At 38.6% G+C, this 20487-nt stretch overlaps 1 protein-coding gene across 4 annotated transcripts in view; it reads right to left on the reverse strand.

The window, feature by feature from the left end:
• The window catches only part of MXI1 (MAX interactor 1, dimerization protein), a 63382-nt gene extending 43102 nt beyond the window's left edge, over positions 1-20280 (reverse strand). The window contains exons 1-2 of one of the 4 annotated variants that reach the window (XM_026679315.2): positions 19917-20257; positions 8044-8176 (exon numbers count right to left, since the gene is read on the reverse strand). In XM_026679315.2, the coding sequence (XP_026535100.1) occupies positions 8044-8176; positions 19917-20151 (368 nt within the window). In that variant the 5' untranslated portion in view covers positions 20152-20257. Of the gene's footprint in view, positions 1-8043; positions 8177-8816; positions 9516-19916 lie in introns of those variants that run through there. The other 3 variants (XM_026680896.2, XM_026680108.2, XM_087964568.1) reach the window with 3 other exon arrangements.
• Between the last annotated feature and the right edge of the window lie 207 nt (positions 20281-20487).

Genomic DNA, 20487 nt, shown 5'->3' on the forward strand with positions numbered 1-20487 from the left:
TACATATCTGGTATAATCTTGGGTAAAGTCATATTCTGAGTCTGCCTTCTATAGTAAAGCCATTTAATGTCTTAATGCCTCCCTCAATATGTTGTCTGTTGGATCTACATGTAAAATATTGTATCTATTTTTGCAAAGGACATATGTTTCTAACATTTCAGTTTTATATAAGCCTACTTATATTTTTTTATTATTATTTCAATAGATCTTGTGTCCAGGTAAGGAATAAAATCAGTCAACAGGACTTAGATGTTATACTTTAAAATGTTACATCTCATAAGTATATTTAACAGGTAAGTATCATTTCCACTTCTGTCCCTTTAAAAATATTTGCCAGTCCTGGGCTGGCAAAAGATGCCACAGCTTTGCTGGATAATAAAGGAGAAGTTGTCCCCAAATTATCTTTAACCCCCAAAGAAATCTGGAATTAAAAGCTGATGTTTACATTGAAATCCAGGGCATTTAATGTTCTTAGATTTCTGGGCATATCTGTATTTTGATGAAATGTGAACACAAAATGGCTGCCTATCTATCTATCTATCTATCTATCTATCTATCTATCTATCTATCTATCTATCTATCTATCTATCTATCTATCTATCTATCTATCTATCTATCTATCTATCTATCTATCTACCTACCTACCTACCTATCTATCTAGCATGTCATGAAGTAGGGAGATTTTATATACAGTATATACATATACATATACACATACACACACGCACACATATGGTATATCCACATATACATATACACATACATATATATCCCTACCTCATGACAGCCCATGGACAAATACCTCCATCATACTCAAAATTGCTCTATTTTCACTAATGGCAACCAAACACAGCAGTTTTGACCTTTTTTCAGGCAGAAGTGAGAGCATAAGCATGCATCCCCACCACCACAAAGAAGAGAAAATCACTGCAATTTTTTGTGCCATTAGCAGCAAAAAAAGAGTAATTTTGACCCCTTTTGCTGGGAGGAAAGGAATAACGAAAGAACTTGCCTTTCTCTCCCCCTGCTAAGAGGTAGGAAACCTTTTTTTGTTATTAATGGCCTTCTTTGTTTCTAACTTCTCCTATATCACCAGCAGCTCTTCCTTTTCTGTTTCTACGGTAATTCCTCTTCCACAGACCAACTACCTCTACTTCTCCCGCACCAACTAAAGGATCTACTTATTGGCCTACCATTTAGAGCAGGGGTCGCCAACCTTTTGGACCTCAGGGATCACCAAACTCATTATTTTAGATCCCAAGGACCATTAACTGGTTCTGTGGGCATGGCCTAATTTGTGGGTGTTGCTTGGTGGTCATGTGATTGGCTGGGCATGGCTTGTTTTATATAAATATTGAATATTTTATAAAAAGAGAGCAACTTTTACCCAAAATCAGGCAAAGCAGGCAGGCAGTTTGAGTTGTTCACAGAATCACAGATTCATTCAGAAATCTATCTATCTGCCATTGGCTAATTCAGTCTGTCACATAAAATTTGCTTGCAAGCAAACTCATAAAATTAACTCACAACACACCATGCATGTAAATATTGAATTTTTTATTTAAAAAAAGAGCAACTTTTACCCAAAATCAGGCAAAGCAGGCAGATTCAGTTGCTCACAGAATCATTCAGTGATCTATCTATCTGCCATCGGCTAGCTCAGTCTCTCAAATTTGCTTGCTGTGAGTCTGCACTGAATTTGCTTGCAAGCAAACCTTCAGTCCTAAGGGAGGTTTGGCTGCGCTTAGCTAGAAAGCAACCATTTCCTGCTTCCTAGCTAATCAAAATGTCCCGGCACAGCAGAACAGATGATGGTCGGAAAAAGGAAAAATAGCAACTTAGTAGACAAGTTTGCCAGGTAAGGAGTGAGTGGGCGGGGAGGGTTCCCCTCAGCCATGTGGGCTGAGCAGCCTTGTCTTTCTGTGCAGCCTGGATTAATTGCTTTGGGGGGGTGCTCTGGGGGTGAGATTTCTCTGCGGCCCACCAGTTGACAACCACTGATTTAGAGAGACATCAAAGAGGAAGCTGTGTTCAATATTATCACTAATCTAAGAAATTCTCTTCCAAGAGAAATGTGATTCGTTAAAACTGGGCTTATTTTAATATATGCTTATTTATTCTCTTTGGATTTTAGTTGAATAGATTCTATAGTCTCATTTTTTTATTTGTTTGTTTTTAAATATTATACATCTTAAGATATAGTTCAGTGGTGGAATTCAATTTTTTTTATTACCGGTTCTGTGGGCGTGGCTTATTTGGTGGACGTGGCTTGGTGGTCATGTGACTGGGTGTGGCTTAGTGGTCATGTGCTTGGTCATGTGACTGGGTGGGCATAGCTTGGTGGGCATGGCCAACTCAATGTCACTCACATCAAGGGGTGCCTCACCTGGCCCCTCCCCTCCCAGCCATTCCTTGTCACCCAGCCTCAACTTATCTATAGTTCTGTAAAAATGTTGTTCACCTTTTTTGACTTTATTATCTACGTACTATAGATGTACTTTCATGGACCACTGAAAGGAAGAAATGGCTCACATGCTTTACTCAAGAGTGTGATAGGCAACAGGCTTTCAAGGGGCTGACACAAAAAAAGGGGGAGAATGCATTTTCCAAAGAAGCAGAATGCAAACAAGAAGCAATGGATGGAAACTGAACAGAGAGAAGCAACCTAAAACTAAGGAGAAACTTCCTGACAGTGAGAACAATTAACCAGTGGAACTGCCTGTCTCCAGAAGTTCTGGGTGCTCAATCACTGGAAGTTTTTAAGAAAAGACTGGACAGCCATTTCTCTGAAATGGTATGGGGTTCACCCCAAGGTCCCTTCTAAGTATTATTCTGACAACCTTCCCCAGGATTTCTACTCAGAGTTTGGCATCCTCAGTTTTCTTGCCTGAGCTGGGGGTTGGCTAGAAGACCTCCAAGGTCCCTTTCAACTCTTGTTAAACACATGTGTATTTTATGCTCTGGACTATTGACATTGAATGCATGTAAACCCTGAAAAATATGTGGTAGCCCTGGGCAAAAGAAAGGCAGAAAAATCACTTTAGGTGTAGGGACAGTGTAAAATATTAACACATGATAAATAATGGAACAATTTAAAATAATAGCACAGAGTTTTATCTCTCTCTTCCTATTTTTTTCTTTCGTTCTCTCCCTTCCTCTTCTTTCTTTCTTTCTTTCTTTCTTTCTTTCTTTCTTTCTTTCTTTCTTTCTTTCTTTCTTTCTTTCTTTCTTTCTCTCTCTCTCTCTCTCTCTCTCTCTCTCCTTCCTCTCTCTCTCTCTCTCTCATACACACACACACACACACACACACAGACAGCACTTAACAGACAAGCATTTTGGAAGCAGCTCCTTTAAATTTCTCCAAGGCTGGAGTGGATTCCCCCACCCCCTCTGTCAGACCGCACTCTTTCTCACTCTAGGCACTTTACTCACACAGGGAAAGCGATACTTGCAGTATTCATGCCTTTCTTCCTTTCCCCCGGGGAGAAAGAGGATGTGGGGAACGGAATGCTAGGAGAGCGATCGTAAGTGAGCGACCGGGCGACTGAGTTGGGGGTGTGGCCAGCCAGGGGTCGCCACCGGTTCAGGAACCCACGCCAAATAACCGCTACCGATTCGCCCAAAAAGGTGCGAACTGGTTGAATACCACCTCTGATACAATTATAATTTCTGAATGTTACAATTTTATATTGTAGTTTGCTTTAAGATAATGATTTTGAAAGGCAAATAAGAAATGCATAAATAAAAAACTATTAAAAACTTTTTTGTTTAAAAATTTTTAAACACAAACTTTAAGCTGCTTTGAATATTAGAAATAGTCACAGTAAGAATTAAGACACATGCACATACCCACACACATACAACACCCCCCCCCCCCCTTCTATTCTTTCCCAGGCTTTTTTTGCCATTCTTGAAAAACATCTATGGACTAAACCACTAGAAATTATTGGTCAAAATTATTATCTCAAATATTGTAACACTACACTGATTTAGCACTTCACTATTGAGATGTTTGGATGGAATTTTACAACCATTCCAGATTTGCAGAAAGCAATTCACTCTGAGTTGCATGCTTCCATTTTTTTGTATATAAACTGGGCATGAGGTTGTATCTCCTGTTTCTACTAATAGCTGTCAGTGTTCTTATCCTCAATTTGTTGTGTCCTTTTCTGAACCCAGTTAGATTGTTGGATTATACAACAGCCCATTTAAATTTCATTAACCCTGATATTCGAAAAAGCATCAGTTTGCATACATGTAGAGTTGTTGTTTTTAATTTCCTGCGATGCAACAATTTTTTGGCTATGGAAAAGCTATTGAGACTGCAATTTACCAGCCTTTGCTTCCATATAAATCCAATTGAAGCAATTAAAATTGACCAAGAAAAGAAGATTACGGTGCTTTACACTACAAGGCTAAAATGATCTTGTATGCCCCCTGCCTATTTTATATCACTTCAAAAACTAGTTCCTATATATACTGTGTTCAGTTTTAGTATCAGAGACTACTACTTGGAAGTGATTTAAGATAAAAAATTAAAATAAGAATAGTAAGAAAATTTTAAGTGCCCTCAGCAATGTGCAAATTATGATAGAGAAAAAAAAAAAAGAATTTCTGGGGGGAAAAATTCTCCCTTCTCAACTCATGTAGTCATAGTAAGCCAAACAGGAAAAGAGCAAATAAGACAACTGTAGCTGTTAATTCCAAAACCACAAATAGTTTGTTTCACCATTGGTTCTTGTCTTCCCTGTCAAAAAAGCAAGATTCAACAGCAATGATAAAATGTATTCTTGTCTTATCTAAATGAAGTTCTGAATTTGCCTTGGTTCTGTTTGGAGTACTTTAACAAGTTTATCACCACTGTTTTATTTGTTGATGCTTTTAATTGATTGTTTTATTATTTGCTTCTATTTACTATAATAGTGCATTATTACATGTAACTAAAAGCTGCTGGTATTAAGGGATAAATACTGCAGTGCCATACTTGTAATATCTCTAGTGATTACATTTTCAGCTGCATTCCATGTCAAATGAAACAAAACAAAAAGTTACAAAAATAAATATGGGTCAGTACCACGAGTCCCAGAATTCAGCTGTCCTGCTGGGATCCGTTAGTTTTATTCTAAATTTAGTCAAATATTAATGCAATTGTGTATCAAATTCTTTGAAGCATATATTTTGCAAACCAAATCGTACGGACCACATATTCGTCACACCAATAAACTTAGCAGCAGCAGACCAGAGAATGGAAAAATATATTGACTTCCATGTGTCATCATGAATGGCAGGTATACACATCCTATTATAAATGAGCTCTGTAAAAGTTTATTTCCTGCTAAGATACCAACCAAAGATGTGCCAAAGATAGCAATTCTACTCAGTTACCTGAAATATTTCTTCTGGGTGATTGTTATAAGAATGGTAATGTTTGAGAACAGAGTTCCAGTTTTTCTTTTGTTTGCCCTATATATGCTTCCTTGTGCCTTGCTTTTAAAACACTTAAGTATCAGAACTGTTACGTATGTAATACTGATCTTCATAAACTCCCATGTGAGACTTTTTGGCTAAAGAATGAATACTATTTATATACATATAAATGTATACAAAATATATAATGTAGCAGTTATATTACCCTATTAATAGGAGTGATAAAATATATTTAAATCTTCACTCAGTCTAGGCTCATGCACTAGTCTTAACTCTGGTTATAAAAGAGATCAGGAAGCTCTGATGGAAGAAACCCATGATAGTATGACCACATGGAATTACTATGCAGTGTACTCTAGATGGGGTGGCTTTTGAAGACAACTCAGAAATTAACACCAACTTTTGATGACCACACTGGTTACCAATAGACTTCCAAATGCTACTTTTTACCTATAAAACCTTTTACAGAATGGCTCTGAATTATGTCAGGCTCCATCTTTTCCCAAATGATTCAGCCTGTCACGTCAGGGACCCCTTAAACTCCTGGAAAGGAGGTGCAAAGATTGTGAACCAGAAATATGACTTTCTCTATAGTAGCCCTAATGATTTTTAAACAGTGTAGCTCCAGGGCTATGCTTGGTCCTCCCCTCATTACAACTCACAAGGCAAGAAAAAGTTTGATGAGTGGTGAGTTGGCTGCCATTATTATTGTTATATACCTTTACTATATGTTCTTTGGGGTCACATTATATTGTGTCAGGCTCTTTGATATATGTTTTAATGATATTTTGCTTTTGCACACTATTCTGAGCCTGGTGATTTAGCCAATATAAAAATGTTTTAATAAATAAATAAAATTAATTCCATTGATGGTTTCATGGATGGCACTTCAAAGTTTGCTTCTTCTATCCATATTTGTTTATTTACAATACTTGCAAGATATGCACACAGAAAAGGAAAAGAGTAAAAACAGGGGAAATCTTTGTGCATTCTTACATTTTCCCTATCCATATTATTAAGGGGGGAAATTCCCTGAGGTCCTTTTTCCTTGATTAGCAACACCTAAGGCAAAACTCCTATCTGAGAAAGAACAGTAGTTCTTGACTTAAAACCACGAAGGAGCCCAAAATTTCTGTTGTAAGCAAGACATTTGTTAAGTGAGCCTTGCACCATTTTGCCTTGACTTTTCTTGTCACAGTTGTTAGATAAATTCCTGCACAGAAAATGGTTAAGTGAACCTGGCTTCCCTTTGATTTTGCTTGTCAGAAAGTCGCAAAAGGGGATCACATGACCTTGGGACACAGCAAAGGTCATAAGTATGAAGCAGTTGCTAAGTGTCTGAATTTTGATCACGTGACCATGAGGGTGCTACAAACATCATAAGTATGAAACACAATCATACATCGCTTTTTTCAGGGCTGTTGTAACTTTGAATGGTCACTAAATGAACTGTTGTAAGTTGAGGACTATCTGTACATGAAGCCGTGTGACTTTTTGTTTTGTTACATTTGACATGGGATGCATCTGAAATGTCATCACTACAGATATTACAAGTATGGCACTGCAGTATTAGAAAATGACTAATTTTGAAGGCATCATTTAGTTTTAATGTTATTGTGTTTCTGCAACAATGATTTTTAGTAAATTCTCCAAATCACAGTTAAATAAGTAAACAAGTGCCTTTTGTTCAGAAAGTGGAGTCATATTTGATTAAAATGGCTCATATATCACCAACAGAGAGCACTAGAAAGATTATATCTTTGGAAAATATTGTAATCAAGTAAGTGAGCCTTTGGCATAAAGCAGTCTGCAAATCTAGAAAATATATTTATCCCCTGGAACACAACTCTATTATATGGTAATTGTTTTGCTCACACTTTCCATCAATTGGTTTGTTAGCCCGATATTGTTACACACATAGAACACGCCACATGAGGGACAAAAAAGCAAGTTCTATTATTAAAATAATACACTATTCAATGTGAGGTTTCATAATTCATCAGATTATAAATTACATTTTACCAAAAATGAAAAAGTCTGCACAAAAATAATACACTATAAAATATCATCTTCAAATGGTGTTCAAGCAAATATGACCTGATCTAAAACTCCAAGTCTGTTTTTGCTCTTTAATTGAAAATATTTAAACTACAGACTTAACATACATACCTGGGCAGAGGGGTGTGGAATCCCCATACCTCCACTGAATACAGTGGGATACATTTCCAGAATAAAAATGCAAAGGATTTCCCCCTAGATTAATATTAGTCTCTCTAGAGTAAAATCAGCTACTTGGGAAAGCTTTCAATGATGATGCAAGTTACATAAAATGAGCGTGGGGAACCTGCAGGAACAAGGCATTACGTACTCAGCTAACAAGCTGGTTCTGCAAGATTTAAAGAGGCAGCTAACACAATACCACATTGGTCAATTCTTCTATTAAAAGCCACAAACTTGCAGATCATCAAGGGCTGGGGAAACAAGATTATGAGGAAAGGGGAACTCCAGCAAAAGTGCCAAATAAAATACAACCTATTCTCCCTGATGCATACATGAAACATTTGTGCCTACATATTGCAACAATCTCCCCTTTTCAAGTCCTCTTCAGACTGTTACCTGTTTGTGGTGCCTGTACTGTTGCCTCCGCTGCTATGCTTTCTTGACCGGCTCAGTCTCTGCAGTGGCTTTGGGTCCTGCAGCCCAAGACTTGTCATGGAAGGGAAGGCTGAGGCATACCCATGTTCACACTCTGCATAAATTATGATCAAATGGAAACAGAAGGAACAGTGAGTAAGAAACAGTATTTTCCAAAGACAACACCAACAGAGCCCTGAATGACTTCTCAGGCAGCACTCTCAGCTTTAAACAAATGTGAGAACACTCAGACATAAAAACCACAGGCAATGCACCTGTTCAGATAAGGCTGATTAGCTTAGAGTCCAAATCCCTTTGAGTCAGTCCTGGTGACTGCATGCAGTTTTCTCTCTTTTTCAGAAGTGGTTTCCCATTGCCTTCTTCTTAAGGCTGTGAAAGAGTGAATGGCCCAAAGTCAGCAAACTGATTTCATGTCTAAAGCAGCACTAGAAATTACAGTCTCCCAGTTTGTATACTAGTGACATTAATCACTACCCCAAACTGGCTATCCAGTTGTATGTTTCAAGACAACTTTAAAGTCTGTATCAAAACTTCTTGATCATATCCAAAGCATATTAAAAAGAAAAACATTCTGCCACTCTGCTCACAATTCTCCATCTATTACATGTGAATCTCTTTACCCCCACTTTTACCCTTCTCCCCAAGCAACTGCTTCTTTCAAAACAAGTTAAGTTGGATCTATTTCCAGGAGGATGGGTCACCTCAATTCCTGCCCCTTCCTCAAAAGGTGTTACCTCGGTCTCTGCGATCCAGGAATTCGGCTGCCTCCAAAAGGCGCTGGATGTTGATCATCTCTACCCGCTCCATAGCCCTTGGGATGGATGAGATCTTTCCCCGAACAACTGTGAAGGAGGACTTTGCTGCCTTGCCCCTAGCACTATGGGTGAAATAGACCTTAGTTCTCTGATTTTCCCAAGGGAGAAAAAGAATAAGGTAGGAAACGAGTAACTTGGAGAAAGGATGCCTCTTGTCCTGCTTCTACGAAGTTAATCAGTGAGGCGTAAAAAAGAACTGAACAACTACTGCAGCAGTTACCCTGACTCATGGCCACATCCTACTTCAGATTTTTCCTTTACCTCTAGGCAATAACAGAGACCCTTCCCACAACTCCTAATCCCGACTGCCTCCCCCTTTGGTCTTGGCTATTCGTCGTCTTCTCCTTCAAATCTCTAACACTGCGCCCGACCCAGCTTCATACCCTTTTCTCAGTGCCCCAAACATTTAATCTGTCCTCTAACCTCTTCTTAATCTACTCCTGCATTCTGCCCCCTATTGCCCTCTTCCTTCGTGGCCCCACACTTTTCGCCTCCTCTATCTCGATGCTGCCCCTGCATCCATCGTGCAAGCCCTCTCTCCCCCAAAGATCTATCGCTTTCTCCGCCTTCTGCAGCAGATACTGTACGTCCCTGCCTCTTTCACAGTTTGTTTACCTCCGCTTAGAAATCATGGAGGGGGAGGGGACGCACATGAGACTTTCAGCCCCAATGCCATTTGGGAAATGTAGTTCTCGGCTTCCTCTCCCCGCAAGTCCGGCGCGTGTGCACGTTTGCATTATGGGAAGCTTCATTTTTTCCACGTTACGCATGTTGCCCGGACCGAAGAAAGCTTAAACAGCTCTCCCCTCGGTATGTTTACGGACACGGAGGTAAGATGAGAAAATCCCTTCCTTGTTTACAGAAAATAGCGGCCATGAAGGTTGGTCTAATAATAAACAAATTTCCAGGATTAATGGACAGCTTGTCTTGCGCCTTCCCCTCTAAATAATCAGTTTTGGGATTTGTTAAGCCGTTATTTGCATAAAGTACTCGGAAAGAAGTTCCACTGATACCGATGTGTTGCTCCATTGGCGCAGTTTAAGTCAAGTGACAAAGGTACCACGAAACTGCATTTTAATTACTACAATAGCCATAATAAATCCATCAATTAAACAATCTATTCTACGTGCGTTTTGTTTTATCTCTTATTTCAATGAACTTTAAAATACAATTTATAATCAAATCATCTTTTAGAAATTAAAGTAAATCTGCAACTGAAAACATGTTTGCTTGAGGTTTAAATTCCATTAAAATGTAATTAAAAGTACATATTGGATAAGAGTTTTGATGTGAAATAACTTCAAATCAAATCTGTATTATGGTTACAGGCAGCAAAAATACGGTAATTATTTCTGTTTAGAGTCCTATGAGACATATCCTATGGAATGAACTATGTCTAAAATATTCCCTTTTCTCAAAAAAATAAAAAATCCTTGAGTAATGTTCTGGAGCGAACAGGTCCTGTGATGTGATTAGTATAATTATAAACCTAACAAAATAGCAGCAAAGTTTTCAGGAAAAACAGTAGGCATAGTTTCTGTTTTTAAAAACAATATATGAATATTCTTCAATTTACTAATAAATCATACTTTATACTAAGAAAAAAATAGAATCTACCAAAAATGTATCTCCTTGTATAGAGAAACTGAATTTTAATTGAAATAAACTGCTAGGCAAACTGAATTTTAATTGAAACACGGAGAAATGTAAAAAGTTGGGAAAAGACGATGTACAAACTGGTCAGAATGAAAAGCTGAATTGAGCAATTTGTAATACTTTATAATTGAATACAGAAAGTATTTTGCAGATACAAAATAAACAGAGTATTCTATGTTCAGTTTTATCCTTAGCAAGAAAACTATTCATCTTATATTGTTTCAACAAGAATCATTATAAAGCAACATAATTTTTATTCCTGAAATAAATAAGTAAACATACATCCATATTAAGTACATATGAAAATACCTGAGAAGTGCTTCAGATTTGCAGTTGTGCAACATAGCAGCTCCTTTCTATGACAGCAGTCTGACTTTTTTCAGATTTCCATAGGAGCCTTACAAAGGGGGTTACTGATTAAAGCAATCCATTCATTAAAACTAATATCCTTAAAACTGTGGTCCTTTTTCAGGTTTGTCTCAAAGCTAGAAAAAAACCTGCAATACTTTAAATGAATAGCAAGAGAGGCAATATGTAGCATTTGCCTGAGATCCAAAGCACTTCTTGCTAATAATCTTTAAATTTTATATATAAGAGCATTTACTGGCCTGATGCCATTTGGGCCAGTAAATGCTTAGCTCCATCCAGTTGCCCTGACTACCCCAAATTAAGGGATGACTAGGTTGTAAACAGAGAGCTATATTAAGAAGGTTAGTGGTTAAAGTACTAGGCTAGAAACCACAAAGTCGTGACTTCCAGTCCTGCATTAGACATGAAGCCAGCTGGGTCACTCTGTCTCAGACCATGGAAAAAGGCAATGGTACCACTTCCAAAAATGTAGCGGGCACCTGTAAGTCACCAGAAGTGAAAACTACTCAATGGTACATTCAGATCTATTTCCACAATTATTGTTAAGACAATCCTAAGTAAACAAAATGTGATTATTTTTACACAATATTAGTAAATGTGAACATTATTTTTATGAGATTCAATAAGGCTCGTTCTAGATGGAGCTTTTACATAATCATTCAGCCTTATTCACTAACTTGTTAAAAGGATCCCAAGGCACACTTCACTTAATCTGTCTTTTCCCATCAACTTCTCCATTGTTTTTTCTTTCCAAAGTACAGTACTGTATTTAGCTTTAAAAAAAAAGTTACATGGTAGCTTTTGATTGACAGTGCTAGTAGCTCTGGAAACACCTTATGCATAAAGTCAATAGAAACCAAATTAAATCATATTACTTAGTGGTTTAAAGATTTTTGCATAGGCAAGTTTCATCATGATGTGGTAGATCATTTGGTTCTAGGATTTCATAGGAATACATAAAAGGATTTTCTCTATAAATCATAAAAGATCTGTGAAATAGAATAACATTACTCTTTAAAATAAGTTTTTATTGTGGTTTATTGTTATACTTCCAAAATTGATCAGACCACATGATCTCTCTCTTAATTAATTTTCTGAATAATTCTTACTTAATGCAGTCACAGGAGTCTTAAGATGTTTTTTTTTTCCTGCCTGCACTTCAGTATGTCATAAAAATAAATATTCCCATAGGAATTTCATGCAAAAGATGAGTTCAAATTACATGGATCTAACCTGATAGGCAGCATATGATCGGTGTTGGTTGGAGAGAATAAGAATTGTAGTGCAATAGAGCTAGAAGGCTATTGACCTGGGGAAGGTCATTCTACAGGAAATATCATTTTATCAGCACTCATGATTAGCAGTGACAATCCAACACCCATCCCCAAAAACCTCACCACTCCTCAGGCCCAACATTTTTGGGAAACTATGTTTAATGGTTATATTCAATCTGATATAACAATAATATATGATAGTAGGTCAATAGGTTTATTTATATTGAAATCCTATCCATATCAATTTAAAGGTAATAGTGAGGTTACTGGGACTATCAAATCTGGACTGCAAACAGCTATACAATTCCTAGATGGCAGCAAAGAGGGAAAACTCATTAGTGTCATCTAGTGTTATCCAAACTTGCTACTTCACAATCCACCTGTTAGCCCAGTGATCCCCAACCTTTTTTATGCCGCGGCCAGGTACCGGCATCAGCTGGGCGCCACGGCCCGGCCACCGGCATCAGCTGGGCGCCGCCATCTTTTTGATGAAAAAGAAAGTGCTTCCGGTGACCTCACGGGAAGCACTTTTCATCAAAAAAGATGACGCGCTGATCGAGCTTTCCGAGGTAGAAATGGCTTTCTACCGGAAAAGCTCACCGAAGCAGCTAGCGCCATCTTTTTTGATGAAAAGTGCTTCCGGTGAGCTCTACCCGGAAAAGAAACTCACGGAAGCACTTTTTCATCAAGATAATGGTGGCGCCCAGCAACCAGCGACCAGGTAGGGACTTGTTCCGCAGACCGGTGCGGTCCCGGACCGGTGGTTAGAGACCCTGTGTTAGCCTATATTAATTCCCTTGTTTATACAACTGTAGCTTGTGATGTTCCATAGCTTTTTAGAGAAAGCAAATCAAAAGTCTGGGAAGAAATTTTGGGAAAGTTATTTAAGGGATCTTCCAAAGATACTGTTAGTGGCAGCACAAAGAGCATTAACTCTACTGATATTCTTACAAGTTAGCATGAGTGAACCATATTTCACTTCCAAATTCAGCAATAATTACTGATCAAGCATCATTGTAATTAATACTTTTCCCTCATATTTCATCCACATTTTTTCCCTCGGTTACATTCAACAAAATTACTTGGCAGGCTATTTGGGATTATAGAGGAAGAAAATGAAACATAAAATATAAAGTATAATTTGAAAAACATTAAAATGTACTTGCTGCCAATGATTACCACAGACAGGTAGGACCATGTGTGACCGTGTATGTATTTTGATTCCCTAAAGAATACTATTTTATTCTTCAAAATAGTTAAAAGAATGGATCACACCCTTGTAAGCATCACATTTATTCCATACTAGATGCAATTCAAGAATAACATACAATTTCCAGCAGCTTAATAATTTTGCTCCTGCCAGATCTGTCTCCAAAATAAATAAGTAAATAAATAAATAATTACTATTACATTCCAATTTATTTGCTTTTAGGCTACACTACAATAAACTTTAACAAAAACTGCAAAATTTTAGCCTATGAATTAAGAAAAGGTAATTGCAAAGAAAGAACTTAAACTACAATCTTCTATTTCAACAATATCAAAGCATATATAACCAATAATGTACATTAACTAAATGTTAATTCTTTTCCTGATGCATTGGGATAATATCAAGTTTCCTTCCTAGTTATCCAGATGGTAAAATTCAAAAGTTTACAAGCAAAAGCATCTCTTTTATTCTGAATAAACTGTTATTATTGTCTATGTAAATGGTAAGTTCTCTATATATCCGTGGCATATGAAAAAAGCAAGTAAAGTTACCCTTCATGGCTAGCACTGTAATTGAAGCCACAAATTATTTTGCTATACTTTCTGGACAGTCTCTTTACTAGTGAAATGCTTCTACTTGAAGATAAACAATGTCATTCTTTGTACAAACCTCTAAGCTGTATAAAAATTGCTAGTGGCCTACAAAGAATTTGATGGCTGCAAAATGAGTAACATTAAAACAGCCCTGTTTTCTGCAAAAAGTTGAGTCCACATGATGCATTTTCATAAAAATGAAGGTCATGAAGCTCATAATAAGATTTTATGACAATTTCCAAGAAATCAGGAGGGAAAGTAAAGAGCATCAAAATGGTGGCAATATGGACTCAACAACTGAATCTTCCCCTTTTTTATGTATTCACCGGATCCATGTAAAGAAGGGGGCGCGAGCTTGGATTATTTGGTAATGGCTGCCATGTTGACCCTTGTGGACATCCCTGCCAGTAGCTGAGCACTTTTCATAAGCAATCCTTTGCAGTTCTTTTCTCAGGGCCATTTCCCCGCTCAAGTTTTCAAAGAGAAGGATGCTAAAACTTTGTATTCATGTTGCAAATTTCTTCATTAAGTGAATATGGCTATGCAACATTTCATGTTCTAAGACAGAAAAAAGTTTCACAGTGTGCAGGAATTCTTATACAGAACTCCACAGAAAAATCAGTATGTTTCCCCCCAGGATTTTGAGGCTACCTCCTACCACTGCAGCTTCAGTCAGACAGCTGCAGCATAATCCTGGGGAAGGATTTGAAAGAACTGAAGACAAACTGCTTTGAGCTTACCTACACACTCTGAACACCATCTTAAATTCAAAAGCATCGTACAACTGTATTGATAATGAAGTTTTTATATAGCATTTTTTCTCATTTTTAAGCATTTGTCAAAGGGATGATCAATTTCACAGTTGTTTTGGGTTTTGCTCATTTGTAGTTATTAATAGAGAGCATTTCCATAGCAGAAATTTAATGCAGATTTACTGTTTCATTCCTTTTGTTTTTGTGGGGCATTCATTTGCTATTGTCACCTAATTATTACCCTGTGGTTTTTTTTTTTTAGTTCGTTTTACTCAGACTTCTAAAAGAACAACTTTTAAAGAAAAGTCATTCGATTTCACAGCTACATATGCCTCCAGCTAAAAAGTGAGATTTTGACAATGATCTAAAAAAAAAAAACAATTACCAGAGTTTAACATTTATTACAAAACTTGTAGGTGCTACCTTATCATGCCAGTTTGAAAAATCAATATTTAAGCAGAACTTAAATACTTTTCATTTATATATTTTAATGGAAGAGCCAAATAGCACTTACAAAACCGCATGTTGTAAAGCTTTGATATTTTACAACTCACTGTAATTGCAGTACAAAATTTAACAGTAATGCATTATGCTGTTTCATTACAGACACACACACTTTAATATATAAAGTACTTTCTTGCTAATTTATCAGTATACATCAGAAAAAATGCAGTATTGTCAATGGTATGGAAAGCCAAATGCAGTATTAATGTTAATAAAAAAAACTAGGCAATTTTAGGTGTGTAGTATAATATTATAAAGTTTGTGAAATCATTTGCTGCATTATTTTCAATCAGTCTTTACCAATCTGTCCTCCAGAGCAACTGGAAATTCAACTCCTAAAAATCACCTCTCTTAATCAACCATGGATGTCTCAAAATTTGAAATGTAGCCCTGATGCATCACGTACACAGTTGCAGTTGCCTGTGTCACATATTTAAAAATCATTAAAATCATGTTATGATTCTCTTTATAACCTCCCAAATGAACAACTAAAAGCTTTTATAGATAGCTTTGGGCATATTGATTAGCGAAGTCTGGATAAAATAATTATTCTTGCATAGATCCTATGTAACAAAACATTTTTTGCATAAGTAAATTGTTCCATAATGAATCCAGAGACATTTTTCCTGATTTCTACTGTAGCCACTACAGCTTTTTTCTTTCCTGAATATAGAAATCTCTCTTTCACTTGTCCCTTTGGATATAGAGAAACTCTTACACAAACTGAGGTTATACTAAATAGAGCTATGTTGCAAATAAAATTGCTTTAAAACACACATATAAGAAAAAAGTGATGACCTACAACGTGAAATACAACTTCAATCAGCACAGATGTTTAATATTATTAAACCAATTGTCAAATGGATTTATGAAGCTGTGATTATGTCTGTAATTGTTACATTTTGGGTTTATAAGCGTTAGGTGCTTGAAAGCAAGTAGCAGAATAGTTAGTGATATTGCTATTTTTTCCTCTTGCTTTTTGCACAGAATTTTGCTTAATTTTCTAGTACAATGAAAAGTTTTGCTGTTCAGAGAGATGTAAATACCCAACAAACAGTTGCATGCCAGGTAATCCAATTTACACTAAAGCAAACATTAAGCAACATAAAAGAGTTGCAGGTTTCCCTTAAATTCCAGGTCAACCCTGGTTTTGTTGGGTATAGGGAAAAAACGATACTAAATGTGCAACTGGTAAACAAGAGGCAAGTGCAAGTTAGCCTGTCCTTTCCATACCAGCAGTTACAATAATGGCCTGGATTCATAAGCCTTTGACATTGCACTAAATAAATTAAAAGCAAAGTGTGTTGTAAGACTGCAAACATCTTGGAAACTTTTAGAGGGCCATATTCGTTTCTGACAGTTTAACTTGAAGGGTAATAAATCCTGCTTAAGGAAAAGTACAGAAGCAAAAAAACCAACGCCCCACGCCTTTCAAACATAAATAACTTATATTCCTTAACAAAGCATAAATGTGTCTCCTTGTATCTGCATAAACACACACGGGGGCAAATATTTTAGGAATAATTTCGCCGGTAAAGGTTAAGTGAAAGACGCTTAATCCCTTGTTTTGCAATCTCGTACGAATCTGCCACTGCCCGTATCGCTGCCTAAGCAAGCAAGGATTGGAATTCGTGGCACCCGTTCAGGCCCTTATTGTTATTGTGAATCTTCAACTTGGAAACGCTGTGAGCGCAAAGCACAGCATTGTCGCTTTAAGCCTGAAACTATGACATCATCTGACCACAACTCCCAACAAGGACACTCCGCTCCATTCCAGACTCCTCCTATTGATCTTCAGGCTCAGCAACGCGTGACATCATAGGGATAAGAGAGCGGCTCATTGGTGGAATGGCTTGAAATAACCACGCCCTCCGAGTTAGAGTACAGCCAATGGGAAGAGAGGAGTTTGTCTCCATGTGGAAACCATGTGGTTCTAAGAAGGAGGAGGAGCCGAGACTGATTATACTGTAAACTAGCCAGGCGGATCAGAGCGCAGTCGAGGCAGCGCCGTTTGTTTTTGCCTGGGTGAAACTTTAAGAAGGATGTGGGGGTTGGGATTTCAAGAGGCTGTTAAATGTTTACGTTTTTTTAAAAAAAGACTTGCCCTGGCCGCTCCCACGGGGGAAGAAAAAAAGTTTTACGGAAAATTCAAACGCGTGGGTTGTCCTCAAGCCTAAATCGCTGCAACTCTGAAACGCGCAGAATGTGGAGCAATAGCAGTCCGCCTGCCGATTTCTAAAACGTGCAAAGTCTCCACGAGTCTTGTTCCTCGATGGGGAGGGGGGAGCACACACACACACACGTTGGCAGCCTGACGGAGTTGTGTTTTCCACCGAGATGTTAATTGCTGACACCAAGACGAGGCGACCTCCTAGTTCCCGTTTTATTCAAACGAGTTGGAGAGCATCCAAAAGCTTAAAGATCCGAGACGACATTGGTGTTCATCAGGATCTCGGATTTCTAAAGGGTAGAAATATTTCTGGAGGGGACACGGGGTGAATTCAGATAAATTAGCTGGCTGCCGAGGAGACCCGTTTCTTATACTATTCCGATTTAAAAAAAAAAAACATTTTAACACCTGAAGTAACAAAAAAACACACGTTCTTTGAAACAGTTACGACCGAGTTCACCTATCCCCCGCCCCGCGTTCAAACAATTAGGCGGCCGAGTTTCCTACCTAAAGTAGGCAAGGGGCTGTGCCGTAGTTTTTGTGGCTTTTGACTTGGCTTGAACTGGGGGGAAATTGCAAACGCCGCGCACACGTTTGTTTTTCCTCTCTGTCTCTTTGTTTTCTGCAGCAGCAAAAACGGGGCAGCTTTTGGCAAAGTCAGAAAAAAGAGAAAACGCCTAAAGACCCCACTGAGCTCTCTTTGGTGGTGGTGGGGGGGAGGGATGCTTTTGTGCACGTCTGGCTTCGGGGAGTGGAGAAAACAACAGAGGCACAGCTTGACCTAGTTCTATCCGCACCATCTCCGGTTCTGAGGAAACGAGATGGCCGGTATATAAACTGATTATAGTCTCACTTTTGCCCGAGTTGCTTAGAGGACTACTCGACGCCATCTCCCCGCCTCCCTTCGCTTGGCTACCTGGCTAGTTCACTCTTTGCCTACGTGACTTCCCGAGACGGGGTGGCGGGGGGTGGGGGAGACGGATACCTCCATTAACTTGGCAGCCGGCCTTTTCCTTGAGCGATCGCGTTGCGCGGAAGCCAAAAGGCCCTTGCACCTCAATCCTAAAAAAAGTCAGGGTGCCGCGGCAAGAACCGGATTGACCAGAAAGCCCAAAGGGCGCTGTTAAAAAAAATACTCCCATTGATGACGGGCGAGCATGTTAGCCATTGCAAAACTGGAAGGGGAGGGGGAGAGAAAGGCTTTGTGAAGTCTTCGCACTGACTACCCCGTCCTCCCGGAAACAATGCCCACATCTCCACTTATTCATTAAAAAGATGGGGAAGAGCAAGGGGAGAAAAAGAAAAAGAGGGCGGTCAACAAAAGGCTAAGCTACTTGAACTGCAATGGAAATTTATACCCGGAGTGGGGGGTGACAGGAGGGGAGCGGAGGTGGGGGAGACCCATATTTGTACGGCGGATTTGTAAGGCAAAGCATCGCGGGGGGAGAGGTTGACACATACAAATAATAAACTCAAAGCCAAAGGAGTTAGATTCTCCCCTTTCTCTCCCCCCCTCCTTCCCACTGCAGCGGTTGACGTGATACAACGCTTTCTTTATTTTTCTTCCTCCTGACCTTCGCTGTTGTTAATCTAGATAAGAAACGGCAGCCCTGCTGGTTAAAAAAAATGTTCCTGGCTTGTTATTGTTCTATCCAGGAGGCTGCTCAAAAGACGCTGCAAACGAGCGTTTCTGTATGGATTATTCTTTTTCGCTGACGGCAACATTAGCAAGGAGGGGGAGGGGTGTTGGGGAAATCCTTTTCCACAAGGGGGGGGGAGGAATATGCGTGTGTGTGTGTGTGTATTTTTATTTCCCCTTTTGTTCTTTTCACATTATTCGGCGAGGTTTTCTTTAAGGAGGAGAAAATCACGTTCTCTTGGGTTTGCAGGGAGGAGGGGGGAGGAAAAGGAAGCGAGAGTTGAAAATGATAAACAAGCCTTTTTTTCCTGCCATTCCTTCCAAAAAACCTGAAAGTGTTTTCTGTTTGTCTACCCAGAGGATCATAAAGTTTGCTTTGCGTGGTCTCCCCTCCCCCATCTCCTAGTTTGGTCAGTTTTCGACACCCCCCCCACCCCCGCTTTGACACATTAAGAGCCTTTTATGGGGACATGACACTTCACAAACACACAACACACATATCCATAAATCAAAATGTACTTCTATCATGACAGCGTTGTTTTGGATCACTTTTAAACTAACGCGGCGGTGGTTATGTTTTTGTTTTGTTTTTAAGAAAACCGAACAAAAACAAACTAAGAATATTTTCTAATGAAATCCCGTGGCACGCATATAAATTCCTCTGGACCTAGGACAGGGTTAAAAGATTGAAACAGTCTCAATTGGCAGGTTCAAGCTCTATAGTCTGTCTTGTTGCATCTTCATAAACATTTTCTTTATTTTCTGTTGTTGTTGTACATGCCTAGTGTTTAATGCGTGTTTGCGTGTAAAGAAGCAGCAGAAGGAGCCAATGAAAATCAAAACTCCACTTACTTTTGTTTTCTTTCTCGATTTGCTCCAGGTAGCTGGCTGCTTCCAGCAAAATCTGCACATTCTGTAGGAAAGTGTTGATCTTCTCCATGGAGTCCTCACTGCTGGTGTTGAAAATGTCACTGAACGGGCACCTGGATGTATTATCTATCACCGGCAGTTGCTGCTGCCCTAGAACAGCTTCCCCAGCATCACCTTCACATCTGAGTTCTTTCCTTGGCCTGCCACGTTTCCCCATTGCTTCTGCAAATGGAAACTTTGAAATGTTTAAAGCCCTTTTGGCCGACTTTCCTCCTCTTGTTGCAGTTTGTGTGTATGTGTGTGAATGTCTAAGAGAGATTGAATGAATCAAGAGACCTCTTGATTCAAAGACTCCGCGTAGGTCCTAATGCTAGCATTTTTCTGTATACATTTTTTTAAAAGTGGCAATGGAAGAGTCTGGTTTACTTACAGTACAATAGTCAGGGTACAGTATACTGTATGTCACTTTCAAAACATAAAAAAACAAGGGAAACAGAGGCAAGCCCAATTGGGATGAAACCCATAAAATTATATGCTTGATCATTATACACTA

Source organism: Notechis scutatus, chromosome 4 (assembly GCF_049901735.1).
Source record: "Notechis scutatus isolate UNSWTSFEM ecotype Mainland chromosome 4, rNotScu1.2, whole genome shotgun sequence".
NCBI lineage: Eukaryota > Metazoa > Chordata > Lepidosauria > Squamata > Elapidae > Notechis > Notechis scutatus.